Source organism: Armigeres subalbatus, chromosome 2 (genome assembly GCF_024139115.2).
Source record: "Armigeres subalbatus isolate Guangzhou_Male chromosome 2, GZ_Asu_2, whole genome shotgun sequence".
NCBI lineage: Eukaryota > Metazoa > Arthropoda > Insecta > Diptera > Culicidae > Armigeres > Armigeres subalbatus.
Window position 1 is genome coordinate 209,415,372 of NC_085140.1, and position 25,552 is coordinate 209,440,923.

General features: G+C 41.0%; 1 protein-coding gene across 1 annotated transcript in view; it reads right to left on the reverse strand.

The window, feature by feature from the left end:
* Positions 1-25,552, reverse strand: part of LOC134211567 (uncharacterized) — a 722,476-nt gene that overhangs the window by 133,908 nt on the left and 563,016 nt on the right. The window contains exons 10-11 of the mRNA XM_062688552.1: positions 25,342-25,451; positions 24,099-24,313 (exon numbers count right to left, since the gene is read on the reverse strand). Coding sequence (XP_062544536.1) covers positions 24,099-24,313; positions 25,342-25,451 — 325 coding nt within the window. The remainder of the gene's footprint in view (positions 1-24,098; positions 24,314-25,341; positions 25,452-25,552) is intronic.

The window sequence follows — 25,552 nt, forward strand, 5'->3', positions numbered from 1 at the left end:
AAATCAAATGAAGCACAGAAAAATTATAATCTTCTTCTTCTTCTGTTTACATTAAAATGAATTTCTGTCTGTTTGACCCTTATATTTAGACTCAAAAATTACTGAACCGATCGGTGTTAAATTTTGTACACAGTGGTTTTTTCGCAAAACTCAAGAGCTAATACTAAATGTGGCATGTGGAGGTTTTCGATGACAATAATTGTTTCTAGGGGACCCCTTCCCACTCTGTATGGGGGGAGCCTCTCATTCAAATACACAGGATTTTGTTTTTACACGATTTTTTTTCGCTCGTATTTTTGATCGTGTGACTTCAATTTGACACCAATCTCTTCGCAACACGTTTCAAAAAATCCAGAATAAATCATAGAAAAATCACATGATAATTAATATACGTTAAACATTTAAGATAAGTGGAAAATTGAGAAAATGTAAATCGCGTAAAAACAGAATCCAGTGTATAACAAATATTTCTGCATAATTCGATAGATAAACAAGCAAATGGGACCAAATTTGATATGTGAAGGTTTTTGAAGGGAAGATATGTTTCTGAGATGACTCGAGACCCCTCCACGCTGTGGAAGGCCCTCTGGCTTATATATCTATATATATAAAACTCAATGTTTGTATGTTTGTATGTATGTTTCAACCAAATTTGGAACACACAATCTTTATCTTAATGAGACGACGATATGGGGATTAGGGATGCTCTTTGGAAAATGGGGAGGGTGTGGGGGGCGGGGTATTGCCAAGTCATCGATCAAATCAGTGTACCTGCTGAATCCCTTGGCCGATTTCAACCAAATTTGGAACACACATTCTTTATCTTAAGGAGACGATGATGGGGGGTAAGGGATGCTTTTTGGAAAAGGGGGAGGGTGTGAACCAAATTTGTATCAAATATTGTCTGTCCTAAGGAAACGATTTTAGTGGATGTGGTTAGGTCATTTTAAAATGATGAGGGTGTGAGGGAGGGATATTGTTTAGTTATCGATCAATTCAGTATAACTTCTCAACCCATTTACCGATGTCCACCAAATTTGGAACTCATATTCTCCGTCTAAGGAAGACCATATTAGACTGTTTTTTGAGATTGGCACGATTTTGAACGAACATCGGGTGAATTTTTCAGGCCTGTTTACACGTCCAGCACTTTTTTGGTTTTTGTTTTCGATTTTAAAATAGTTGCAGGCTTCAAAAAAATATTAGTTTTTTGGGAAAGTTGACCTCAAATTAGCCAAAGAATCGACTGAGACAATAAAACGAAATTTAATTTTCGACGGGAAAAGTCAATTGTTTCCCTTTATCGGAATCATAGTTTGCCCAGCGAAAAGCAATGATTAATGTGCTTCCTTCTGGATGATGGATGTGATTGCTTTTTCAAAAGTAGGCATTCGCTCGGAATAAGGCAATGGTGGGTGTAATCCCTTCTTTTAAAATATGCGTTTGCCCAGAATAAGGCATCGGTGGATGTTTTTCCTTTTTTTTAAAAAAAGGCGTTTGCTCGTAATAAGGCAATTGTGGGTTTGTCCCTTATTCAAAATCAGTCAATGTTTCCAAAAGTTTTCTTTTAATAAAATGATGAAGTATCAATAGGTAAACACAATTACCCTGTTGATCAATTGGTTTTAACATTTTCCTACTGTGAAATCCAATTGCGAACCAATCTGGCAATTCCGAGCAAGGCCGGGTACATAAAGCTAGTATATATATATATATATATATATATATATATATATATATATATGTATATATAAATAATGCTCTGTTAGGTCAGAGTGTTGAAAAAAATACATTTATTTCCTTTAGATAATTAATTACAATGATTCCACTTTAAATCGAGCTTTAAATTCACACTTAAGACTGCCTGAATTTCCCTAACGAAGAACCTTTTATTACTTAAATCTACTTAGTCAGCACAATCGGTCTCGGTACGAAGTCCCCGTCGATATCGTTCGATCCGTTGTTGTCCGCGTCAGCTGTTTCCTCGTTGCTAGCCGGATGGGTGGCTACCTGTCTCCTCCGTTGTCCTCCTTCTCCTGTACATCGTCCGCTGGGTCGGTCGATGTGGCATGTTGGGTGGCTAGGTTTAGAATATCTTTTCCTAATATATATATCTTATTTATAAAAATGAAATGGTCTGTGTTCGTATCCGCATAACTCGAAAACGGCTGGATGAATTTTCATCATTTCTTCAGCAGATACGTTCGTTACCGTTTCCGACGGGTTTATATGATATTTCCTCATGCGAAAATTACGCGTAAGGATGTGCAAATTGAGAAAAACTAAAATTAGGATTCGCATGAGAATTTCACATGGGCATTTTCGCCTACTATGCAGGACAACGTCTGCCGGGTCGACTAGTACTTATATATATATATACTAATATATATACTTCAAAGTTTCTAGAGAAGTTCCTGAGAGAAATTTTCGTAGAAAATTGTGTGAGAATTCCCAGAGAAACTTCCGGAGGAACTTTCGGAGGATTTCACGGAGAAACTTACTGGGACATTCCCGGATGAACCAACGGAAAAACACCCGGAACAATTCCCGGACAAACTTCCAGAGGTATTTCCGGAGAAACTTACAGAGGAATTTCCAAAGGAATTCTCAGAAGAATTTTCGGAGGAATTTCCGGAGAAATTTCCAGAGGAGCTCCCGGAGGCATTTACGGGGGAACTTCCAGAGGAATTCGCAGAGAAACTTTTGGAGGAATTCACGAAGAAACTTCCGGAGGAATTCCCAGAAGAACTTCCAGAGAAATTCCTGGAGGAACTTTCCGAAGTATTTCCGGAAGAATTCGCGTAAGAATTCACAGAGGAACCTCCAGAGAAATTCCTAGCGGAACTTCCAGCAGAATTCCTGAAGGAACCTCCGGAGGAATACAAGAAGAAACTGTCGAAAGAATTTCTTCGAAAGTTCCATCGGGAATTCCTCCAAAAGCTCTTCCTGCAAATCCTTCGGAAGTTCCTGTTGCAAATTCTCCGGAAGTTCTACCGGGAATTCATCCGAAAGTTCTACCGGGAATTCCTCCGAAAGTTCTTCCGGGAATTCCTCCTAAAATTCTTCCGAAAATTTCTCCGAATGTTCGTTCGAGATTTCCTCCACAAATTTCTCCGGAAATTACTTCGGAAGTTCCTCCAAGAATTCCTCCCAAAGTTACTCAGGGAATGCCTCCGAAAGTTCCTCCGGAATTTTCTCCAGAAGTTTTCCCGGAAATTTCTCCGGAAGTTTCTCTAGGAATTACTCCGGAAGTTCCTCCAGAAGTTCCTCTAGGAATTCAGCCAGAAGATCGTCTAGGAGTTTCTCCAGAAGTTCCTCTAGGAATTCCTCCGGAAGTATTTTTAGGAATTCCTCCGGAAGTTCATCTAGGAATTCATCCGGAAGTTCCTCTAGGAATTCCTCCGGAAGTTCCTCTAGGAATTCCTTCGGAAGTTCCTCCAGGAATTCCTCCGGAAGTTCCTCCAGGAATTCCTCCGGAAGTTCCTCCAGGAATTCCTCCGGAAGTTCCTCCAGGAATTCCTCCGGAAGTTCCTCCGGGAATTCCTCCGGAAGTTCCTCCAGGAATTCCTCCGGAAGTTCCTCCAGGAATTCCTCCGGAAGTTCCTCCAGGAATTCCTCCGGAAGTTCCTCCAGGAATTCCTCCGGAAGTTCCTCCAGAAATTCCTCAGGAAGTTTTTCTAGGAATACCTCCGGAAATTCCTTTAGAAATTCCTCCAGGAATTCATCTAGGAATTCCTCCGGAAGTTCATCTAGGGATCCCTCTAAAAGTTCCTTAAGGTGTTCCTCCGGAAGTTCTTCAAGGAATTCCCACTGAAACTCCTCTATAAAATCCTCCGGAAGTTCCTCCAGGAATTCCTATAGAAGTTCCTCTAGGAATTCCTCCAGAAGTTCTTCCAGGAATTCCACCGGAAGTTCCTCTAGGAATTTCTCCGGAGGATCCTCTAGGAATTCCTCCGGAAGTTCCTCCAGGAATTCCTCCGGAAGTTCCTCCAGGAATTCCTCCGGAAGTTCCTCCAGGAACTCCTCCGGAAGTTCCTCCAGGAATTCCTCCGGAAGTTCCTCCAGGAATTCCTCCGGAAGTTCTTCTAGGAATTCCTCCGGAAGTTCCTCCAGGAATTCCTCCGGAAGTTCCTCCAGAAATTCCTCAGGAAGTTTTTCTAGGAATACCTCCGGAAATTCCTTTAGAAATTCCTCCAGGAATTCATCTAGGAATTCCTCCGGAAGTTCATCTAGGGATCCCTCTAAAAGTTCCTTAAGGTGTTCCTCCGGAAGTTCTTCAAGGAATTCCCACTGAAACTCCTCTATAAAATCCTCCGGAAGTTCCTCCAGGAATTCCTATAGAAGTTCCTCTAGGAATTCCTCCAGAAGTTCTTCCAGGAATTCCACCGGAAGTTCCTCTAGGAATTTCTCCGGAGGATCCTCTAGGAATTCCTCCGGAAGTTCCTCCAGGAATTCCTCCGGAAGTTCCTCCAGGAATTCCTCCGGAAGTTCCTCCAGGAACTCCTCCGGAAGTTCCTCCAGGAATTCCTCCGGAAGTTCCTCCAGGAATTCCTCCGGAAGTTCTTCTAGGAATTCCTCCGGAAGTTCCTCCAGGAATTCTTCCGGAAGTTCCTCCAGGAATTCCTCCAGAAGTTCCTTCAGGAATTCCTCCGGAAGTTCCTCCAGGAATTCCTCCGGAAATTCCTCCAGGAATTCCTCCGGAAGTTCCTCCAGGAATTCCTCCGGAAGTTCCTCCAAGAATTCCTCCGGAAGTTCCTCCAGGAATTCCTCCGGAAGTTCCTCCAGGAATTCCTCCGGAAGTTCCTCCAGGAATTCCTCCGGAAGTTCCTCCTGGAATTTTCCCAAAAATTCCTCCAGGAATTCCTCCGGAAGTTCCTCCAGGAATTCCTCCGGAAGTTCCTCCAGGAATTCCTCCGGAGGTTCCTCCAGAAATTCCTCCAGAAGTTCCTCCAGGAATTCCTCCGGAAGTTCCTCCAGGAATTCCTCCGGAAGTTCCTCCAGGAATTCCTCCGGAAGTTCCTCCAGGAATTCCTCCGGAAGTTCCTCCGAAGGTTCGTCCAGGAATTCCTCCGGAAGTTCCTCCAGGAATTCCTCCGGAAGTTCCTCCAGGAATTCCTCCGGAAGTTCCTCCAGGAATTCCTCCGGAAGTTCCTCCAGGAATTCCTCCGGAAGTTCCTCCAGGAATTCCTCCGGAAGTTCCTCCAGGAATTCCTCCGGAAGTTCCTCCAGGAATTCCTCCGGAAGTTCCTCCAGGAATTCCTCCGAAAGTTCCTCCAGGAATTCCTCCGGAAGTTCCTCCAGGAATTCCTCTAAAAGTTCCTCTAAGAATTCCTCCGGAAGTTCCTCTAGGAATTCATCCGGAAGTTCCTCCAGGAATTCATCCGGAAGTTCCTCTAGGAATTCCTCCAGAAGTTCCTCTATGAATTCCTCCAAAAGTTCCTCTAAGAATTCCTCCGGAAGTTCCTCTAGGAATTCATCCGGAAGTTCCTCTAGGAATTCATCCGGAAGTTCCTCTAGGAATTCCTCCAGAAGTTCCTCTATGAATTCCTCCAAAAGTTCCTCTAGGAATTCCTCCAGAATTTCCTCCAGAATTTCCTCCAGGAATTCCTCCGGAAGTTTCTCCAGGAACTGGAGGAACGTCCGATGGAATTCCTGGAGGAACTTTCGAAAGAATTCCTATAGGAACTTCCGGAAGAATTCCTAAAGGAACTTACATTTTCCGGAGGAATTCCACAGGAATTTCTGAAGGAACTTCCGAAGGAATTTCTGGAGAAACTTCCGTAGGAATTCCTGGAGGAGCTACTGGAGAAATTCCTGGAGGAACTACCAGGAGAACTACTGGAGGAACTGCTGGTAGAATTCTTGAAAAAACTTTGGGTAGGAACTCCTGGAGGTACTTTCGCAGGAATTGCTGGAGGAACTTCCGCAGGAACTCTTGGAGGTACTTCCGAAGGAACTTTTGGAGAAACTTTGGGAGGAACTCCTGGAGGAGCTTCCAGTGGAGTTCCTGGAAGAACTTCCAAAGAAATCCCTGGAGAAACTACCGGAGGAACTCCTGGAGGAACTACTGGATTTATTTCTGGAGGAACTACCTGAGGAATTCCTAAAGGAACTACCGGTGGAATTCTTGCAGGAACTTCTGGTGGAATTCTTGGAGGAACTTCTGCAGGAATTTCTGGAGGGACTTCCGCAGGAATTCATGGAGGAACTTCCGAAGGAATTCTTAGAGTAACTTCCACAGGAACTCTTGGAGGAATTTCCGGAGGAATTCTTGGAGAAAATTCTGGGGAAATTTCTAAAGGATCTTTCTAAGGGATTGATTCCTGGAGGAACTTCCAAAAGAATTCCTAATTTCTTAAAGAATTTCTGAAGGAAATTCCGAAGGAATTATTGGAGGAGCTTTTGAAGGAATTCTTGGAAAAACTTCCGAAGGAATTCCTAGTGGAACTTACTGAAGAATTTCTGAAGGAACTTTTGCAGGAGTTCCAGGAGGAACTTGCGCAGGAACTGTTGCAGGAGCTTCCGCAGGAATTCCTGGAGAGACTTTCGGAAAAATTCCAGAAGAAGCTCCCTGAAAATTCCTGGAGGAACTTCTGAGTTAATTGCTGGATTAAATTGTGAAGGAATTGCTAGAGGATTTTTCGGAGGAATCGATGGAGGAATTCCAAAAGAATTTGAGGAGATATTTCCAAAATTTCTGGAGGAACTTCCGAGGGAATTCCAGAATGAATTTCCTGAGGTACCACTGGAAAAACTACTGGAGGAATTCTCGGGGAACTTCCGAAGCAATTTCCGGAGGACTTCCTAAAAAACTTCCGCCACCTCTATTGCCGATCACCAACAGCGGGAAGCAGCCGCCGATAAAATATAATACATAAATACTTAGCTAGACCAACATTTAAAAAGGGCGTAACAGCCAAAAATTATTCCTTCATAATATATAATTTACAAAAAAAATTATAAATTAAATAGGAGGAAATACGGCTTTGGCAGGTTTTATTCCATTATTGTCAGGGGGTTTTTGTCGACCAAATTTTATGAAATTTGGCCACAATATTTTTTGATATGCAAAGAATGTTTGGGCCAAATTTGAGCATAATCAGTCATAATAGAACAAAACATGCCAAAGCCGTCATTCCCCCTATTAAAAAATAAAAAAAAATTAAAACGGAAAAATTAAAAATTAAAAGATTGAAAATTAAAGATTGAGAATTAAAAATTAAAAATTAAAAACTAAAAAATAATTAAAATTTAAAAATTAGAAAATTAAAAAATCGAAAATTAAAAATTAAAAATTGGAAAATTGAAAATAAAAATTAACATTAAAATTTTAAATTTTAAATTTTAAATGTTCAATAAAAAAAATTAATAAAATTGAAAATTAGAAACTCAAAATTCCAAATTTGAGTATTTGTAGATACAATAAAATGCGTTTTTAATAAATAAAATTTGAATTTGTTTCATCTGAAAAAGTGTTTTTGAGCATAAAAGAAAAAATCCGAATACCCCTAACCTCGCTGCTGAAAGCGGGATTCATCCTGACCAGGTTTTACGTCGTTTTTCCTAGTTACATCAAAAATATTACGTCGAAAATGAATTACATTGCTCTGATTTGAAGATGAAACATCAATTACGTCAACTTTTTGTTACGTCATTCAGATGTAATAACACATTATATTTACGACGGCGATGATGTGCATCAAATCTGATGTAATATTACTTTTTATTTTTTACTGTGTTGCAATAGAAGATTGCAACGATTTTTGTCTAAAATTGGAAATTATTTTGTTGGACATTTGTTGCAATGTCTCAATATTAGAAATTCTATGAAGTTCATTGGTACTATACCACGGAGGCAACTTCAGAATCATTTTCAGAATTTTATTTTGAATCCTCTGGAGTACCTTCTTTCTGGTGTTGCAGCAACTAGTCCATATTGGCACAGCATACAACATGGCAGGTCTAAAAATTTGTTTGTAAATCAAAAGTTTGTTCTTAAGACAAAGTTTTGATTTTCTGTTTATAAGTGGATATAGACACTTAATATATTTGTTACATTTGACTTGAAGGCCTTCAATGTGATTTTTAAAAGTTAATTTTTGATCTAGCAGAAGTCCTAAATATTTAGCTTCGCTAGACCAATTAATTGGAACCCCATTCATAGTGACAACATGTCTGCTAGAAGGTTTCAAATAAGAAGCTCTCGGCTTATGTGGGAAAATTATAAGCTGAGTTTTGGAAGCATTCGGGGAAATTTTCCATTTTTGCAAGTAAGTGGAGAAAATATCCAAACTTTTTTGCAATCTACTACAAATGACACGAAGGCTACGCCCTTCGGCTGAGAGACCTGTGTCATCTGCAAACAAAGATTTTTGACACCCTGGTGGTAAATCAGGTAAGTCAGAGGTAAAAATGTTATACAAAATGGGCCCAGTATGCTGCCTTGGGGAACACCAGCTCTTACTGGTAATCTATCAGATTTAGAATTCTGATAGTTTACCTGCAGTGAGCGATGTGATAAATAATTTTGGATCAGTTTAATAATGTACAGAGGAAAATTAAAATTCATCAATTTTACAATCAAACCTTCATGCCGAACACTGTCAAATGCTTTCTCTATATCAAGAAGAGCAACTCCAGTCGAATATCCTTCAGATTTGTTGAGTCGAATTAAGTTCGTAACTCTTAATAACTGATGAGTGGCGAAAACCAAATTGCTCATCAGCAAAAATAGAGTTGTCATTAATATGAACCATCATTCTATTTAAAATAATCTTTTCAAACAGTTTGCTTATTGAAGAAAGCCAACTGATTGGGCGATAACTAGAAGCCTCAGCTGGATTTTTGTCCGGCTTCAAAATAGGAACAACTTTGGCGTTTTTCCATTTATCTGGAAAGTATGCCAATTGAAAACATTTGTTAAATATATTAACCAAAAAGGATAAAGAGCTCTCAGGAAGTTTTTTGATAAGTATGTAGAAAATACCATCATCACCCGGGGCTTTCATATTTTTAAATTTTCTAGTAATAGATCTCACTTCATCCAAATTAGTTCCCAACGAAGGATCAAAAACATTATCTTGGTTGAGAATGTCTTCGAAGCTTCGTGTAACCTGATCCTCAATTGGACTAGTGAGACCTAGACTAAAATTATGGGCACTCTCGAACTGCTGAGCAAGTTTTTGAGCCTTTTCGCCATTTGTTAATTAAATTTTATTTCCCTCCATAAGCGCTAGAATTGGCTTTTGAGTTTTTTTTAATAATTTTCGTTCAATTGGGTTTCGAACTGGGATCCAACTTCGAGACATTATTCTCAAAGTTGGTATTTCTCAGAATAGCGAAACGTTTTTTAATTTCATTTTGCAAATCTCGCCAAATAACTTTCAACGCGGGATCGCGAGTTCTTTGGTATTGCCTTCGCCTCACATTTTTAAGACGGATCAGTAGCTGAAGATCGTCGTCAATAATAATGGAGTTGAATTTAATTTCACATTTAGGAATTGCAATGCCTCTGGCTTCGACAATTAAATTTGTCAAAGATACGAGCGCATTGTCAATATCACTTTTGGTATCCTAAGGAATATTAACATCAAAATTCCTATCGATATATGTTTTATATAAATCCCAATCAGCTCTATGATAATTAAAAGTAGAGCTGATTTGGATTATAAATGGCTTCTTGTGAGATTTCAATGTCACAGGAAGGTGATCAGAGTCAAAGTCAGCATGAGTTACCAATTGGCCACACAGCTGACTTGAATCCGTTAAAACCAAATCAATTGTAGAAGGATTTCGACTGGAAGAAAAACAAGTAGGGCCATTGGGATATTGAATAGTACAATATCCCGCAGAACAATCTTCAAATAAAATTTTGCCGTTGGAATTGCTTTGAGCATTATTCCATGAACGGTGTTGGCATTGAAGTCACCAATTACGAAGAATTTTGATTTGTTGTGAGTCAGAATTTGAAGATCAGCTTTCAACAAATTCTTTTGCTGCCCATTGCATTGAAAAGGCAAATAGGCTGCAATGAAGGAAAATTGACCAAAATTTGTTTCAACAGAAACTCCCAAGGTTTCAAAAACTTTGGTTTCAAACGAAGAAAATAATTTATGTTTGATACGTCTATTAATGACAATGGCGACCCCACCACAGGCGCTGTCAAGACGATCATTTCTGTAGATAAAATAATTTGGATCTCTTTTAATGGAGAGTCCGGGCTTTAAATAAGTTATAATCTACTATAATTAAATATCTATAATCTACCTTGTATTAAAACGATACCAAGCACTGCTCGCTGTGAAAAGTGAGAAATGAGAATTAGGAAACGAAGTGAGAAGTGCGAATTGGGCAGTGAGAAATAAGAATTGAGAAATGAAGCATAAGTGAGAAGAGAGAGGTATAAGTTATAAGCTATAAGAAGTGAGCTGTAAGACGTTTTATTACCCGCCTTCACGTCTCACTTATTACTACTCGCTTGTTTAGAAGAAGCAAGTGAGATAAAATAAGTGAGAAATAAAATGTGAGACGTTTCACTTGCCACTCCTTACTCTTCATTTCTCATTTCTCGTTTCTCATTTCTCACTTCTGTTTTTGAACTGCTAACAGTGCAAAGTGAGAATTGTGGAGAAAAAAATATGGAGTGAGAACTGAGAATTGAGAAGTGCGACTGATATCTTACTATTTAATTATCATCAATCACTTTACACTTTCACTTTCACTATTGTTTGGTCAAACAGTTTTGATCGCATTCGGCCAAATATCTTTTCGGTCAAACGACAGCCATTCGGTCGAACGATTGTTTCGACGGTTTTCAGACTTATGTTCATTTTTACCATACGACTAACGGTCACATGGGCTTTGCCCTAACGATTTGTTCGCCCGATTGAAATGTTCAACCGAATTACTTACAACACCAAAGATTCAACTTCTTAACATAACTTATCAACTTATTTGCAAAATTCGGGATGCAGACAATATCAACGCATTAGTATGACCGAGTTGAAGCGGGAGTTTAATCGTACGACCATACTATCCGGATAAGATGGATGTATTAAATTACCCAAGAACGCTTGGCGATTTCCTGGAAGTAAACCAAAGTTAACTCTATACAAAGCCTCTTCCAAAAACTTTCGGTACATTAGCATTTCAACAAGGATTCAAAGCATTTTGGAAGAGCGAGCTAGCGATAGGGTAATTGTACCAGTTTTGGCCATGTTCCTAATTTGGCCAGTTTCTCGAATAACTTCAAAAGTAAAGCAATTTCCAATGGTTTTATTATCTCTAACAGGAGATATATCCCTTATTTTTCTTCGCTGTTGAAACTGATCGATATTTTTTGAAAAATATGCATTTTTCAGGGTTGGACAAATTAGGCACTAAGGTGGCCAAAACCGGTACACTTCCCTTGGTTGATTATTTTTGCCGACCAAAACAACATCTTGGTCGAGGTAAAGTTTGAATTCTGTCTGACATGGCAGACCAACCGGTGGAAAATTGTATTATAATCTTCCCAGCTACATATATCATCGCAGGCGTCCCGCATGATAGTATTCTTGGTCCACTGCTCACCCCTTATAGGTCAGCACCCCAACCTTACTCAAGTTTGTTCCGGCTTGGGTTGTAGAAATCGCTCTAGATAGCAAAGTACAGGAGTGGGCTGACGCAGCCGACAATCTCGACTTGACCCTGATAGCAAGCTTATTTTCAGACGTCAGGTCAATTTTATTCGTCGGCTTAGAGAATTAGAGTGGTGCTATGAAATCACGCTCAAATGTGAAATGTTGTTTGAATCGTATAATAAATGATGGCTAAATTTTATTCTTCAAAACACTTGTTTTTACATTTTACAACACAAGACGCCACCATTTAATCAGACAATATTTTATTAAAATGTACCCTTTGGGGAAAAACCGATCTATTAGGTCGCCATTAACATCTTTAAATAAATCCACTATTTAGAGAATACTACCTAAACTAGGAACAAAATTATGGAAAAGACAAGAACTCCTTTTATTGATATTCGTTTTTTGCCATGTTGAAAAAAGAGGGTCTTGTTCGGGAAATCGCGGGACAAAAATTCCGCAATGCATCCCGGATCCCGGGATTTTTTACAATCATCCCGGGATTTCTAGAAAATAAAAAAATGCATGTTAACAAAACGATTTAATGTAGGTTCTGCATAATTGCACGGATTCTAGTTTGTTAGCCCATTAGCTTTCATATTGCACACCCATACATACAAACATATGTAAATAACAAGCACACACAGCTATCTTCTCAATTCGTCGAAATAGTGATTTATAACACTATAACCCGGGCAGAAGCCATGGACAGAATAACAAAACATGATATAGACTTGATTGACATAAGAGATAAAAGAACAGGCCACAATATCAAAAATTTGCACCGAAATATCATTTAAATATCAAGATATGCTATGGATAAGAACAAACTAATGGCACACGATATTGATCACGTATTACAAATAGCATAACTTGATCTTCTCATGATATTTTAGCGCAAAATATTGATATTATCTGATCGTCTGATCTTTTATCTCTTATATCAATCATGTCCATATCTCTTGTTGCTATCTTATCAACATTTGATATTATTGAGCTATTTTCGTCTACTCGGGAAGTGGATCTCCGAGCTTTCTACCTACTTTGTTTTGGAGCGAACATACAACTGATAAAAATAAGGAATCATCTTTCCAGATTTCACAATAACCGAGCCGCCATCCAATGTAACTGCGGCTATGAAATTGTCTTCAATGTCAAGACTAATAAACAGTTGCTCCATGATCTTGTCTGCCGTAAACGATCCGTAAATCCGAAGTTGTCCCGAATTGTCGCACCTCGATATTCAGGACGTTCTTCATCAAAGTGCTCTAAGTTCTCTATAGAGTAGACGATCGATTTTCATAATTTTCAGATAATGATGACGACGATTGTTTTATCACCATCAATAATACCGAAGAATCAGATGACAAAGTCAATCCGTTCTAATTCGGTAATATCTAAATTTATAATATTTTTTATTTGAAAAAAAAAAAATCTTTATTAGAGGGGTTTGCAGCCCTGGACTGGCTCACCTCTTTTATAATATTTTGATATTGTTAACTAATTTTTAAATTTAATTCACGATTATATAAAATCGATTTTAGAGAAACTCTCAAACGGATCCGAAACATTGTTCGAATGTTCCGTCGATCGCCAGTGAAGAACACAATGTTTCAGAGAAAGGATGAAAACGGTTTGGGGAACAACTTCAACTCGTTCAAGGTGTTCTGATAACTAGTGCTAGTGCGCTATATAGTGTTGTGGAAGCGCTCACCAAACTCACCAAAGAATAAAAGTACGTGCATAATCAAACATAATCTAGATCTGGTTCAATCGTTATTCGACGCTCTCCAGTCTGTTAGGCTGATATCGAAGGCGCTGGGCAGTCATGACGTAATGCTGTTGACTACAAGTTTCACTATTTAAACTTAACAGCTAGCAAAACTCATTCACATCAAAATTACACGATGCAATTTAAAAACGGGTAGATGAGCGCCGAGACATCAAGCTTGTCTCATTTATGAGATGGCTTCAAAGTGAAGAAGGGTAATTTTCGAATTCTCCGAATTCCTCCGATCGCTTCACTTTACTAGCTGAATAAGTTTGTTAAAGAAGAGTTTGGATGGTTTCATAATACTCCATCAGATACCCTGCCGATACACACACCATTTTCAGAACCTGACAAGGACTAGGCATCGTCTCTCAGAGAAGAGTTGGAAGCTATGATTCAGAAACAGGGTGAGAAGTCATAGCTTGAATAATTTCATCAATAAGGAGCATGCTCCGTTTGAATTAACTGGAGAACTAGCATCGAGTCTGAAGAAGGTTGTCTTGGCATTGAAGTCCATTAAACCCCCTTCGATTGATAGCGAGCGGCTATTCTCTGATTTTGAAGAAGTCTTCATTGTCAGATTCAGGCATCAACGCCTTAACATTTATTAAATCGTATTGCGCACGAATACACAAGCAGCGATTCGTTCGTAAATTAAACTTATACATATATTACCATTCCCGAAAATTCAATAAATAATGAAAATTAGATTTGCAAGTACTTTTATTTTTATCCCGGGATCCCGGGGTATCCCGGGATAACCAAAAAATAATCCCGGATCCCGGGATTTTTTATAGTCCGGGAAACAAGACCCTCTAGAAATTCAGAATTTTCGTTATGGGAGTGAGCGCTAGTAATAGACTCCGTGCATACTCAATTAAACGCTGGAAATGACGATTTCCTGCAGTCGAATGAAGTTGCATTATATATCAGGACAGTAGTTCCATACAATTGATTTGAACTGAAAAACAGAAATTTAGGGAGTAAGTGCTAGTAATGGACCCCTTAACGATTGAAAGCTACCTGCCTTGATATATGAAGAAACTTTATCCAACGGCAGTTTGCAGGAAATCGTTGATTCCAGCGTTTAATTTAGGGTTTTGTTCAGGGAGTCCATTATTTGCACGAGGTCCATTACATATAAAACAACAACATTGCCAATGGCAATAACATTGTCCTCTCTTGTAAATGTTGGGACAAACTCAACTCGCAATAAGCGTTTGTCCGAAGCTGCAACAGAATGAAACGTCGCGGAAGTTTTCAAACGAACTTCGCTTACGCGCCAGACAGCCAGCGAGGCTGCAACGAAACCGCGATGCTTCAAATGCTCGGTGACACGGGTTTACTTCCAACTCACAACGGTCAACCAACTCAAACGAAACCGAAACCATAGCAACATATTTTAGCGCCTGGCGCTATACTCGCCCTTTTTGACCAAGGGGTATTTAAAGCACTTTTAATTTTTAAATTCAAATTTCGTCCGCGTATTTTTAATCTTTATTTAAAATAGTTTTGTAACCACACAGTTACAAGACTAGGACAACGATCGCCTTCCGCGTATTTAGAGAAGTAGACGGTTTTCGATGATGTTTTTGGTTAGATAAGTATCAGTTATCAATGTTTAGACATACACTAAACCTTCTGTTAAAATGACTTCTGAAATATACAAGTTATCGCAGTTTGAAAAGTTCACAACAATTACCTGTCCATGTTTGTTGCAAATAAAATGGAACGCAACATTGTCTTTATCCTCTGCAGGTGAGGACAAACAAGGGCGTAGCCAAGGGGGGGCAGGGGGGAAATATTGAACGGGTACTGAAATGAATTCCCTCAAACATGTGCACTTTACGATCCAATCATATACAGAAATAGTTGGTTGAAATTCAAAAGATTCCCAAAAAATATTAGGACATCTAGGATCCAGGAAAGTTCAAAACAACTCGAAACATTTCGGGCTCGAAAATTCTCCTTGAAATCCTTCTAGAAGCTCCCCTGGGAACTTCTGAATTCCTCCGGAAAGTTATCCACAAATTCCTCTGAAAATCGTTCGAAAATCCTTCTCATGTAATTGTAATTCTTCCTTATCTAGAAACCCCCCACTATTTTTTAGGAAATTCACGAGGAAATTCCTTGAAGATATCTTTTCTTCTCTCCAAGATTTACTCCTAGATATTTTTTCGGCTATTCTCTCTTCAGGAAAAATCCGGCATTTCCTTCAGGCATGCATTCGAGAGTTCCGTCAAGAATACATACGGAATTTCTTCGCAAAATTCTACCAGAAGTTTCTTCAAAAATTTATGACGAAAATCCTCCGATTTAGCTCCATAATTTCATTTGTAAATCTATAAGAAATTCCTTCGGAAATTCTTCTAGGAACTTCTCCGGGCATTCCTCTCGGAACTCTTCCATTAATTCTTCCGGGATTACTTCCTGGAAATTTTCCGGGAATACCTCCAAGCACTCAATTACTTCAGAATATCCATCAAGAAATCCTCTAGAAATATCTTCATGAATTTCTCCTGGAATTCGTCCAAGTATTTCCCCAGAAATTCTTACAGATATTTTTCCGGGAGTTTCTTCAGGTACTTCTCCAGGAATTCCTTCAGGAATTTCTCCGGGAGATTTTCCGCGGAAGTGTACTAGAATTCCTTCCGGACTTCACTCGGAATTTACTCGGAAATATTCCAAGAGTTCTTCCAGAAATTTCTTCGGAACAATCCGCAGGGATTTCCTTTAGCAATTCATCTGGGAATACTTTCAGGATTCCATCTGGCAATTTCTGCATTAATTCCTCCTGGTATTTTTCTGGCAGTGCGAGTTGGCTCTTGTTTTGGACGGCGGGACGATCGCGCGATTTGCCGAAATTTTGTGTTTTGCATTGCGCGGCCGGTAATAAAGTTAACCAGTTCAGTGCGTGTTGGCTCTTGTTTCGGACGGCGGAACGATCGCGCGATTTGCCGAAATTTTGAGTTTTGCATTGCGCGGCCGGCAATAAAGTTAATTAGTGCAGTGCGTGTTGGCTCTTGTTTCGGACGGCGGAACGATCGCGCGGTTTGCCGAAATTTTGTGTTTTGCATTGCGCGGCCGGTAATAAAGTTAATTAGTTCAGTGCGAGTTGGCTCTTGTTTCGGACGGCAGAACGATCACGCGATTTGCCGAAATTTTGTGTTTTGCATTGCGCGGTCGATATTAAAGTTAATTAGTGCAGTGCGAGTTGGCTCTTGTTTCGGACGGCGGAACGATCGCGCGATTTGCCGAAATTTTGTGTTTTGTTTTTCATTAGGACGGTTCGTAAGTAAATTGATGAATATATTTTATTATTTTTACAGCATATACTGTTATTGACAAACGCTCTATATTGTCGAATAGAGCTCCCTATTATCCACCTTTCCCACTAACACAAATTTTCCTTCCCGAGACATCTATGAAGGTAGTATGGGTTCCCTGCATCTTCACTAATAGATGTTGAACTAACATTCCTTCCCTTCCTTCCATGATTGTAAGGACGTGGCCAGGTATACAACTGCTACTGTATAGGAAAAGGTACTAATCCCAAGTACCAATTTGCGACAATATACAGTAGATTGCTCAATTGAGCATTGTATAGCCACCCACGATTTGTACAATCACATATGCTATGCTATGCTATGCTATGCTAATTCCTCCTGGTATTTTTCTGGGAATTCCTTCAGATATTTTTTCGGAAATTCCTTTAGGAACTTCACTAAGAATTATTTCAGGACTTCCATGTGAGAGTTTCTCCGGGAGTTCTTCCAGGAGTTTTTACAAGAAATTCTCCGGTAATACCTCCAGGAACTTTACAGGGTTTCCTGGACGATATTTGGCAGGAATTTCACGGGAAATGGGATTTCGGAAGTTCCTTCAGAAATATTTTTTCTCTTCCTCCAGGGTATCCCACCGGATGTTCCTCAAAGTTCCACCAGTACACAGGATTTTGTTTTTACACGATTTTTTTTCGCTCGTATTTTTGATCGTGTTTCACCAAACTCTTCACAACATGTTTAAAAAAATCCAGAATAAATCAAAGAAAAATCACATGGTAATTAATATACGTTAAACATTTAGGATAAGTGGAAAATTGAGAAAATGTAAATCGCGTAAAAACAAAATCCAGTGTAGTTCCTTCGGGAATTCAATCAGGCTTTCTTCCAGGAATTTATTTAGCATTTCTGAAACTCTTACGGAAGTTCCTTTGGGAGTTCATCATGGAATTCTCACGAGAGTTCCTCCAGGATTTCCTCCGGAAATTCTTCCTGTAGTTCTTCAATAAATTCCTCCAGAAGTTCCACCGGCAGTTCCTACGAGAATTCCTCTGATAATTTCTCCGGAAATTCCTATAGAAAATTCCCCGGGAGTTCCTCCGGAAATTACTCTGGGAGTTCCTTTTCAGAGAAACACCCGAGAAACTGCCAGTGAAACTCCCGGAGGGATTCTCGTAAAAACTGATGGTGGATCTCCCGGAGGAATTCCCGAAGAAACTGCCGGAGGAGCTCCAGTAAGATCTCCCGTAGGAACTCCCGGAGGAATTTCAGGAGGTTTTCCTAGACGAATTCCTAGAGGACCTCCCGGATGAGCTCCCAGAGAAACTATCGGAAGAACTTCGGGAGGAATTTCCAGCTTAATTTCTGGAGAAAGCCTAAATGACTTCCTGAAAAAAAGCCTGAATAATTTCCTGGAATAGCTTCTGGTGGAGCTCCCGGAGAAACTCCCGGATGAATTGCTGGTGGAATTCCCGGAGGAACTCTCGAAGGAATTTTGTGGAAGAATTTCTGAAGAACTCCCGGGAGAATTTCCAAAGGAACCCCGGGGAAACTACCAGAAGCATTCTCGGAAACAAGAGAATTCATCTTATAGACAAATCTCGTCTAGCTGAAACCTTTTTTGGGGTTTGTAGCTGGACCATCATCATCATCAAAGGACCTCCCGGAGAATTCCCTGAGGAGCTAGCAGAGAAATTCTCGGAGGAGCTTCTGGTGGAAAATCTATATAAATTCCTGAAGAAGCCTAAATAAATTCCAATTCTGCCGAAATTCCCGGAAGAATTTTCAAAGGAACTGCCGATAGAACTACCGGAATAATTCTCAAAGGAAATCTTTGAGAAATTCTTGGTGGAAATGCCGGTGGAACTCCTGGAAGAATTCCAGGAGGAATTTTCGGAGAAACTTCTGGAGGATCTCCCAGTGGAAATCTTGAAGTTTCCACCGGAATTCTTTCAGGATTTCATTGCGAATTAATCTAGAAATTCCTCCGAAAATTCCATTGTTGATTTCATTTTCGGTATAATTTCTGTATAAATTTCCGGTGGAATTCCTGGAGAAATTCTTTGAAATTTTCACAAGAAATTATTCGAAACAATTCAAGGAAAATTTTATGGAATTTACACAAGAAATACGAAGATTTTTCGTGAAATTCTCAGAAATTTTTACTGGCAATTCTGCGGAATTTCCACGGAATATTCTTATTCTCAAAAATTATGGGAAACAGGACGAAATTATTTGAATTATTGCAGGGAATTCTGCAGAACTTATAAAAAATCTCGTGAAGATTTTCTTGGAGTAAATAATGGTGGAATTTTCGGATCAATTCCCGACAAAATTTATGGTGGAATTTCTGAAGCCACTGCCGAAGAAGTTGCTGGAGGCATTCCTAAAGAATCCCTAACTTCGTTAATATTTTTCTCACTTTATTTAAAAATATCTGATGAGCAATAAATCACGCATTTTCAAATCCATTATTGTTTAAATCATTATTGTTTCGATTTGGTTTGGATTTGGTTTCATTCATGGCCCCCCCTTCTCGAAATCCTGGCTACACCCCGATCGGCTCACAACAGCGTCTGTTCTCCATGTTAGGGGCGGCTGATCATCGTCCGAGTGCCAGCGAGGGACTCTAAGTGAAACTGTGCACCATGGTCCACCGGAAATAAGGAGGAATGGTCCTCCGGAAATTTAGGGGGTTTGGTGTCAGGTGTCTTAAAGCAACGAACAATCAACAAGAGAGTACGGACCGGAACCATCGGCGAAGACCACTGCGACGAAAAGGGACTAGCGATTGGAAACTCAGTTCGTGGAACTGCAAATCTCTCAACTTCATCGGGAGCACACGCATACTCGCCGATGTGCTCAAGGACCGTGGATTCGGCATCGTAGCGCTGCAGGAGGTTTGTTGGAAGGGATCAATGGTGCGAACGTTTAGAGGTAATCATACCATCTACCAGAGCTGCGGCAACACACACGAGCTGGAAACAGCTTTCATAGTGATGGGCGATATGCAAAGGCGCGTGATCGGGTGGTGGCCGATCAATGAAAGAATGTGCAAGTTGAGGATCAAAGGCCGGTTCTTCAACTTCAGCATAATCAACGTCCATAGCCCACACTCCGGAAGCACTGATGATTATAAGGACGCATTCTACGCGCAGCTGGAACGTGAGTACGACAGCTGCCCAAGCCACGACGTCGAAATCATCATAGGAGATTTGAACGCTCAGGTTGGCCAAGAGGAGGAGTTTAGACCGACTATTGGAAAGTTCAGCGCTCACCGGCTGACGAACGAAAACGGCCTACGACTAATTGATTTCGCCGCCTCCAAGAATATGGCCATTCGCAGCACCTACTTCCAACACAGCCTCCCGTATCGGTACACCTGGAGATCACCACTGCAGACAGAATCACAAATCGACCACGTTCTGATTGATGGACGGCACTTCTCCGACATTATCGACGTCAGGACATATCGTGGCGCTAACATCGACTCTGACCACTATCTGGTGATGGTTAAACTGCGCCCAAAACTATCCGTCATCAACAATGTTCGGTACCGACGACCGCCGCGGTACGACCTAGAGCGACTGAAGCAACCTGATGTCGCCACTGCATACGCGCAGCATCTCGAGGCAGCGTTGCCGGAAGAGGGTGAGCTCGATGGGGCCCCTCTTGAGGACTGCTGGAATACAGTCAAAGCAGCCATTAACGACGCAGCGGAGAACAACGTCGGGTATATGGGTCGAAGTCGACGGAACGATTGGTTCGACGAAGAATGCAGACAGATTCTGGAGGAGAAGGATGCAGCGCGGGCGGTCGCGCTGCAGCAAGGTACCTGGCAGAACGTGGAACGTTATAGACGGAAGCGGAGACAGCAGACCCGCCTTTTTCAGGAGAAGAAACGCCGCCTGGAAGAAGCGGAGTGCGAGGAGATGGAACAGCTGTACCGTTCTCAAGATACACGCAAGTTCTATCAGAAGCTCAACGCATCCCGCAAAGGCTTCGTGCCGCGAGCCGAAATGTGCCGGGATAAGGATGGGAGCATCTTGACGGACGAACGTGTGGTGATCGAAAGGTGGAAGCAGCACTACGAGGAACATCTGAATGGCGCTGAGAGTACAGGCAGTGAAAGTCAAGGCAGCGGAGGAGATGACTACGTCAGTTCAGCGGACGATGGAAGCCAACCAGCCCCCACCTTGAGGGAAGTTAAGGATGCCATTCAACAGCTAAAGACCAATAAAGCAGCTGGTAAGGATGGTATCGGAGCTGAGCTCATCAAGATGGGCCCGGAAAAGCTGGCCACTTGCCTGCACAAACTGATAGTCAGAATCTGGGAAACCGAACAGCTACCGGAGGAGTGGAAGGAAGGGGTTATATGCCCCATCTACAAGAAAGGCGACAAACTGGAGTGTGAGAACTTTCGAGCGATCACCATCCTTAATGCCGCCTACAAAGTGATATCCCAGATCATCTTCCGTCGTCTGTCACCATTAGTGAACGAGTTCGTGGGAAGTTATCAAGCCGGCTTCGTTGACGGCCGCTCGACAACGGACCAGATCTTTACTGTACGGCAAATCCTTCAAAAATGCCGTGAATACCAGGTCCCAACGCACCATCTGTTCGTTGATTTCAAGGCGGCATACGACAGTATAGACCGCGTAGAGCTATGGAAAATTATGGACGAGAACAGCTTCCCTGGGAAGCTTACCAGACTGATCAAATCAACGGTGGATGGTGTGCAAAACTGTGTGAAGATTTCGGGCGAACACTCCAGTTCGTTCGAATCGCGCCGGGGACTAAGACAAGGTGATGGACTTTCGTGCCTGTTGTACAACATTGCGCTAGAAGGTGTCATGCGGAGAGCCGGGTGTAACATCCGGGGTACGATTTTCAACAGATCCAGTCAATTTATTTGTTTCGCGGATGACATGGACATTGTCGGCCGAACATTTGCAAAGGTGGCAGAACTGTACACGAAAAAGCCTGAAACGTGAAGCAACAAAAGTTGGACTGGTGGTGAATGCGTCAAAGACAAAGTACATGCTTGTGGGCGGAACCGAGCGCGACAGGGCCCGCCTGGGAAGCAGTGTTACGATAGACGGGGATACCTTCGAGGTGGTCGAGGAATTCGGCTACCTCGGATCCTTGCTAACGGCTGACAACAACGTTAGTCGTGAAATACGAAGGCGCATCATCTGTGAAAGTCGGGCCTACTACGGGCTCCAGAAGAAACTGCGGTCGAAAAAGATTCGCCACCGCACCAAATGTGTCATGTACAAGACGCTTATAAGACCGGTTGTCCTCTACGGTCATGAAACATGGACAATGCTCGAGGAGGACTTGCAAGCACTCGGAGTATTCGAGAGACGGGTGCTTAGGACCATCTTTGGCGGTGTGCAAGAAGACGGTGTGTGGCGGCGAAGAATGAACCATGAGCTCGCCCAACTCTACGGCGAACCCAGTATCCAGAAGGTAGCTAAAGCCGGAAGGGTACGATGGGCAGGACACGTTGCAAGAATGCCGGACAGCAACCCTGCAAAGATGGTGTTCGCTTCCGATCCGGCAGGTACGAGAAGGCGTGGAGTGCAGCGAGCGAAATGGGCAGACCAGGTGCAGAACGACTTGGCGAGCGTGGGGCGTATCCGAGGATGGAGAGATGCGGCCTCGAACCGTGTATTGTGGCGTCAAATTGTTGATTCAGTGTTATCTGTTTAGATGTTAACTAAATAAATGAAATGAAAACCCATGAGGACAAAGACCTATCGCTATTCTCTTTTGTTGCTCGTTTTTTGCTTGTCATAAGACACTACCTTAGCTTCAGGCAGTAGTCAGAAATCACCTATAAGGGAAGACGCCTCAAAACGCCCCCTGAGGCAAAACGCCTTTTGTGGTTTTCTTCATATTTACCGTCATTAAGATGTCCGTAACAAAATTAGATCTAAAATTATGTAGGTTAGGCGAAAAAAGTTTCAAAATAGTGTATGGGAAGGTCGGAAAAACAAAAAATTCCACATTTTGAAGAAACATCTAACATTTTGGCGAGGCAAAACGCCCTAGTGGCATTAATCTACAATGTACTTGCGTCTCCACGCACTATCCATACCAGAATGCTGATACGCCGACGCGTGGTGCTTTGTTCCCTAGGAGCTGCCAGCTAAAAGGCGTTTTGCCTCATTAGTTTTCCGGCAAAAGAATATCACCACTTTTTTAAAATGTGAATATTATCAATATGATTGAGATTTTTGACAATTTTTGAATGGCATCAACTAGCTATTTTGTTTAACTGATGCATAATGTAAAAATACCCATGAATAGCGTTTCAAATAAGACAATAAAGCAGTGTTTGCTTAGCTAGGGCACATTGCCCCCTCCCCCTTCCCCTAGTTCAAACTTAATATATGGTGATGGTGAGTCCGTTTCATGCTTGTGTTATATAAAACTGTTTTTACTAAATACGCGCTAGGGTCATAGATATATATTTATGATGTATGTCATTGGTATAAATCTTGATCCCGGAAGAGTAAATACATCGCATATATCCATTTGATACCTGGGTGTATTTATGTGGGGCTTGCAGTGCTGTAAATTACCTCAAGATGTGGTCTGTAGCTTCTTGTTATAAGGTCTTTGGAGGTACAGTAGAGCTATCACCTTCTATCTATCTGTAAAAATATCTCAACAAATAGACGAAGACGTTTTTTTCCATTAAAGCACTGCCGGACAGTGGGAGATAGAATGGAAACACACACACCCTAGAAAAAATCGGAACATACCCAGAACGTACCCAGAGACCGATCTCAGATTTTAGACTAGAACAGAATAGTAGAAGAAAATCCGCTTCAAATGGTCCCAGTTTTATTAAAATCAGATTATTATAACCAATGTTTGCTTAATATCTCAACCTTTCTGGCTAAACCCCTGTAATAGCAAATGTGATCGTTTAAGCATAGGGAAACGAAAAAGTCAAAATTTGAACCACTCTAGTGAAGCAGTTCCAAAATGTTCATGAGAAAGCACAAATTATAACGATTCTAAACTGAATGCAGTTACTATAATGGTTACATAATTTGAACTTTCTGATGTGAAAGCCACAATTCCATTTATTGCAAACAAGATTACATGGCAAAGGCTTCATGGGAGCAAACACTTTAACTTTCCACTTGAGCTGTTGCAGCTGCCCAAGAATATCTCTTTAATCTATATTAAGCATCGTCCTCAAAATATTCCATGTTGCTACAGTCAACCTTATGACTGCTGCTGTTGCTACTGCCGCCTCACTGGCCATGCTGCTGCTAGTCATAGCACTGAAATTTGACGCTTGTTTTCCACGTATGAGCTTTGAGGAAGCTGGGAATTATTATCGAGCCGGGAGCAGAAGAAGCTTTCACCCTACATGTGTAGAGCCCCATCAACCGTACTTACTGGATGTGAACGTATGATCCCACCAGTCGGTTTTGCAGAGAAAGGCTTTGAGGTTGTCTGCGGTGCGGCCCACTATTACGACCGGTGGGGCCACCAGCGTTCTAACGAGCAGGGCTATTCCGACGAAACCGCACAGAAGCCCCAGCCGCTTCAGCAGGTACGCGTCGGTGATTTTCACCGCTTTCGCCGAACGCACGCGGAAGATGACTGATATGCTGCAAGTAGAGAGGAAGGATGGAAAAGGATTTCAATTTGAAGCTCATGGTCTTTCGCCGTGCATGCAATTCGTCGGTGATGGTACGTGATTATGGTTGCCGGTGGTGGTGGCCAGCCCCGATAGGTAAATACGATGATTCATTGCTATTTTATGATGGATGGAAATGATTTCTGGTCAATTATAAAAGTATGATAGGCAGAGCGGTCTTATAAGGGTGTTTCAAGCTTGAAAATATGATGAACTTATTCTCAAATATATTCTCTATATGACTGAATTCCTGCTAAACCAAACCAAGTATCTAATTAGATTATGTTGAAGCTGTGTAACATTGGCATGTCATAGATGCCAGGTGTTTGCCAAATGTATGTAGGCTTGTTGCCACATATTATCCAGACAAAACCTTAGAAAAAACTATATCAAACGCTTAAATAAAAGTGAGAGACTGAATACAAAACGTATGTTGAAATGCAAAATTTCCAATTGAAAAATCAGGTTCTAAATATTATTTTTACAATTGCGTCGAAACGGCGGGTCAATTAGTTATACACGGAAATTTGAGCTCCTCCGATCGTATTTCAATAGATGGGCACCAGTGAGCTTGGTATTGTGATGTGAATGAATCAAAATTCGTTTGAATTCCTTATAATGAAGATACGCTTTTGACGATGTCAATTCTTGTGAATTAAATGCAATAGAGTTCTATTGGCTGACTTAATATTATGGCTTCAACTGATTCCAAGTAAAGGAATCACTGAGCGTAGCTTCAAACACTTATCATCAATCGTTTTGGTTCAAGGTTGGTATATTTTGCAATTATTGGATGAATCATTATTAGCAAGCATAATGTCGACCATCTGTACAGACATTCTCAAACGCAACTTACAGCTTTTACGACTGCTACGAAATATATTTAAGTCACAAAGGCAAACATCCTCATTCTATGTACTTGGAAATAATTTGGCTCATGTTTGTACGTACTGTATGATATTATAAATTTCCTAATTATAAAAGCTAATTATCTCTTACCGCCAAGTCTTCAGCATCAGCGCTCCGTACGTCAACGAGAATCCGATCTCCCGGAGCCATACTCGGGCAGTGCAGGTGTACAACGATGGGGGTGGATACATCACGATGGACTGTAATTAGCAAGAAATTCAACATGATTAACGGTGACTTTATTAAGACGGGCATGGTTTTGGGGAAATTCGTGTGTAACGTTGATATCGTTTCCGTTGCT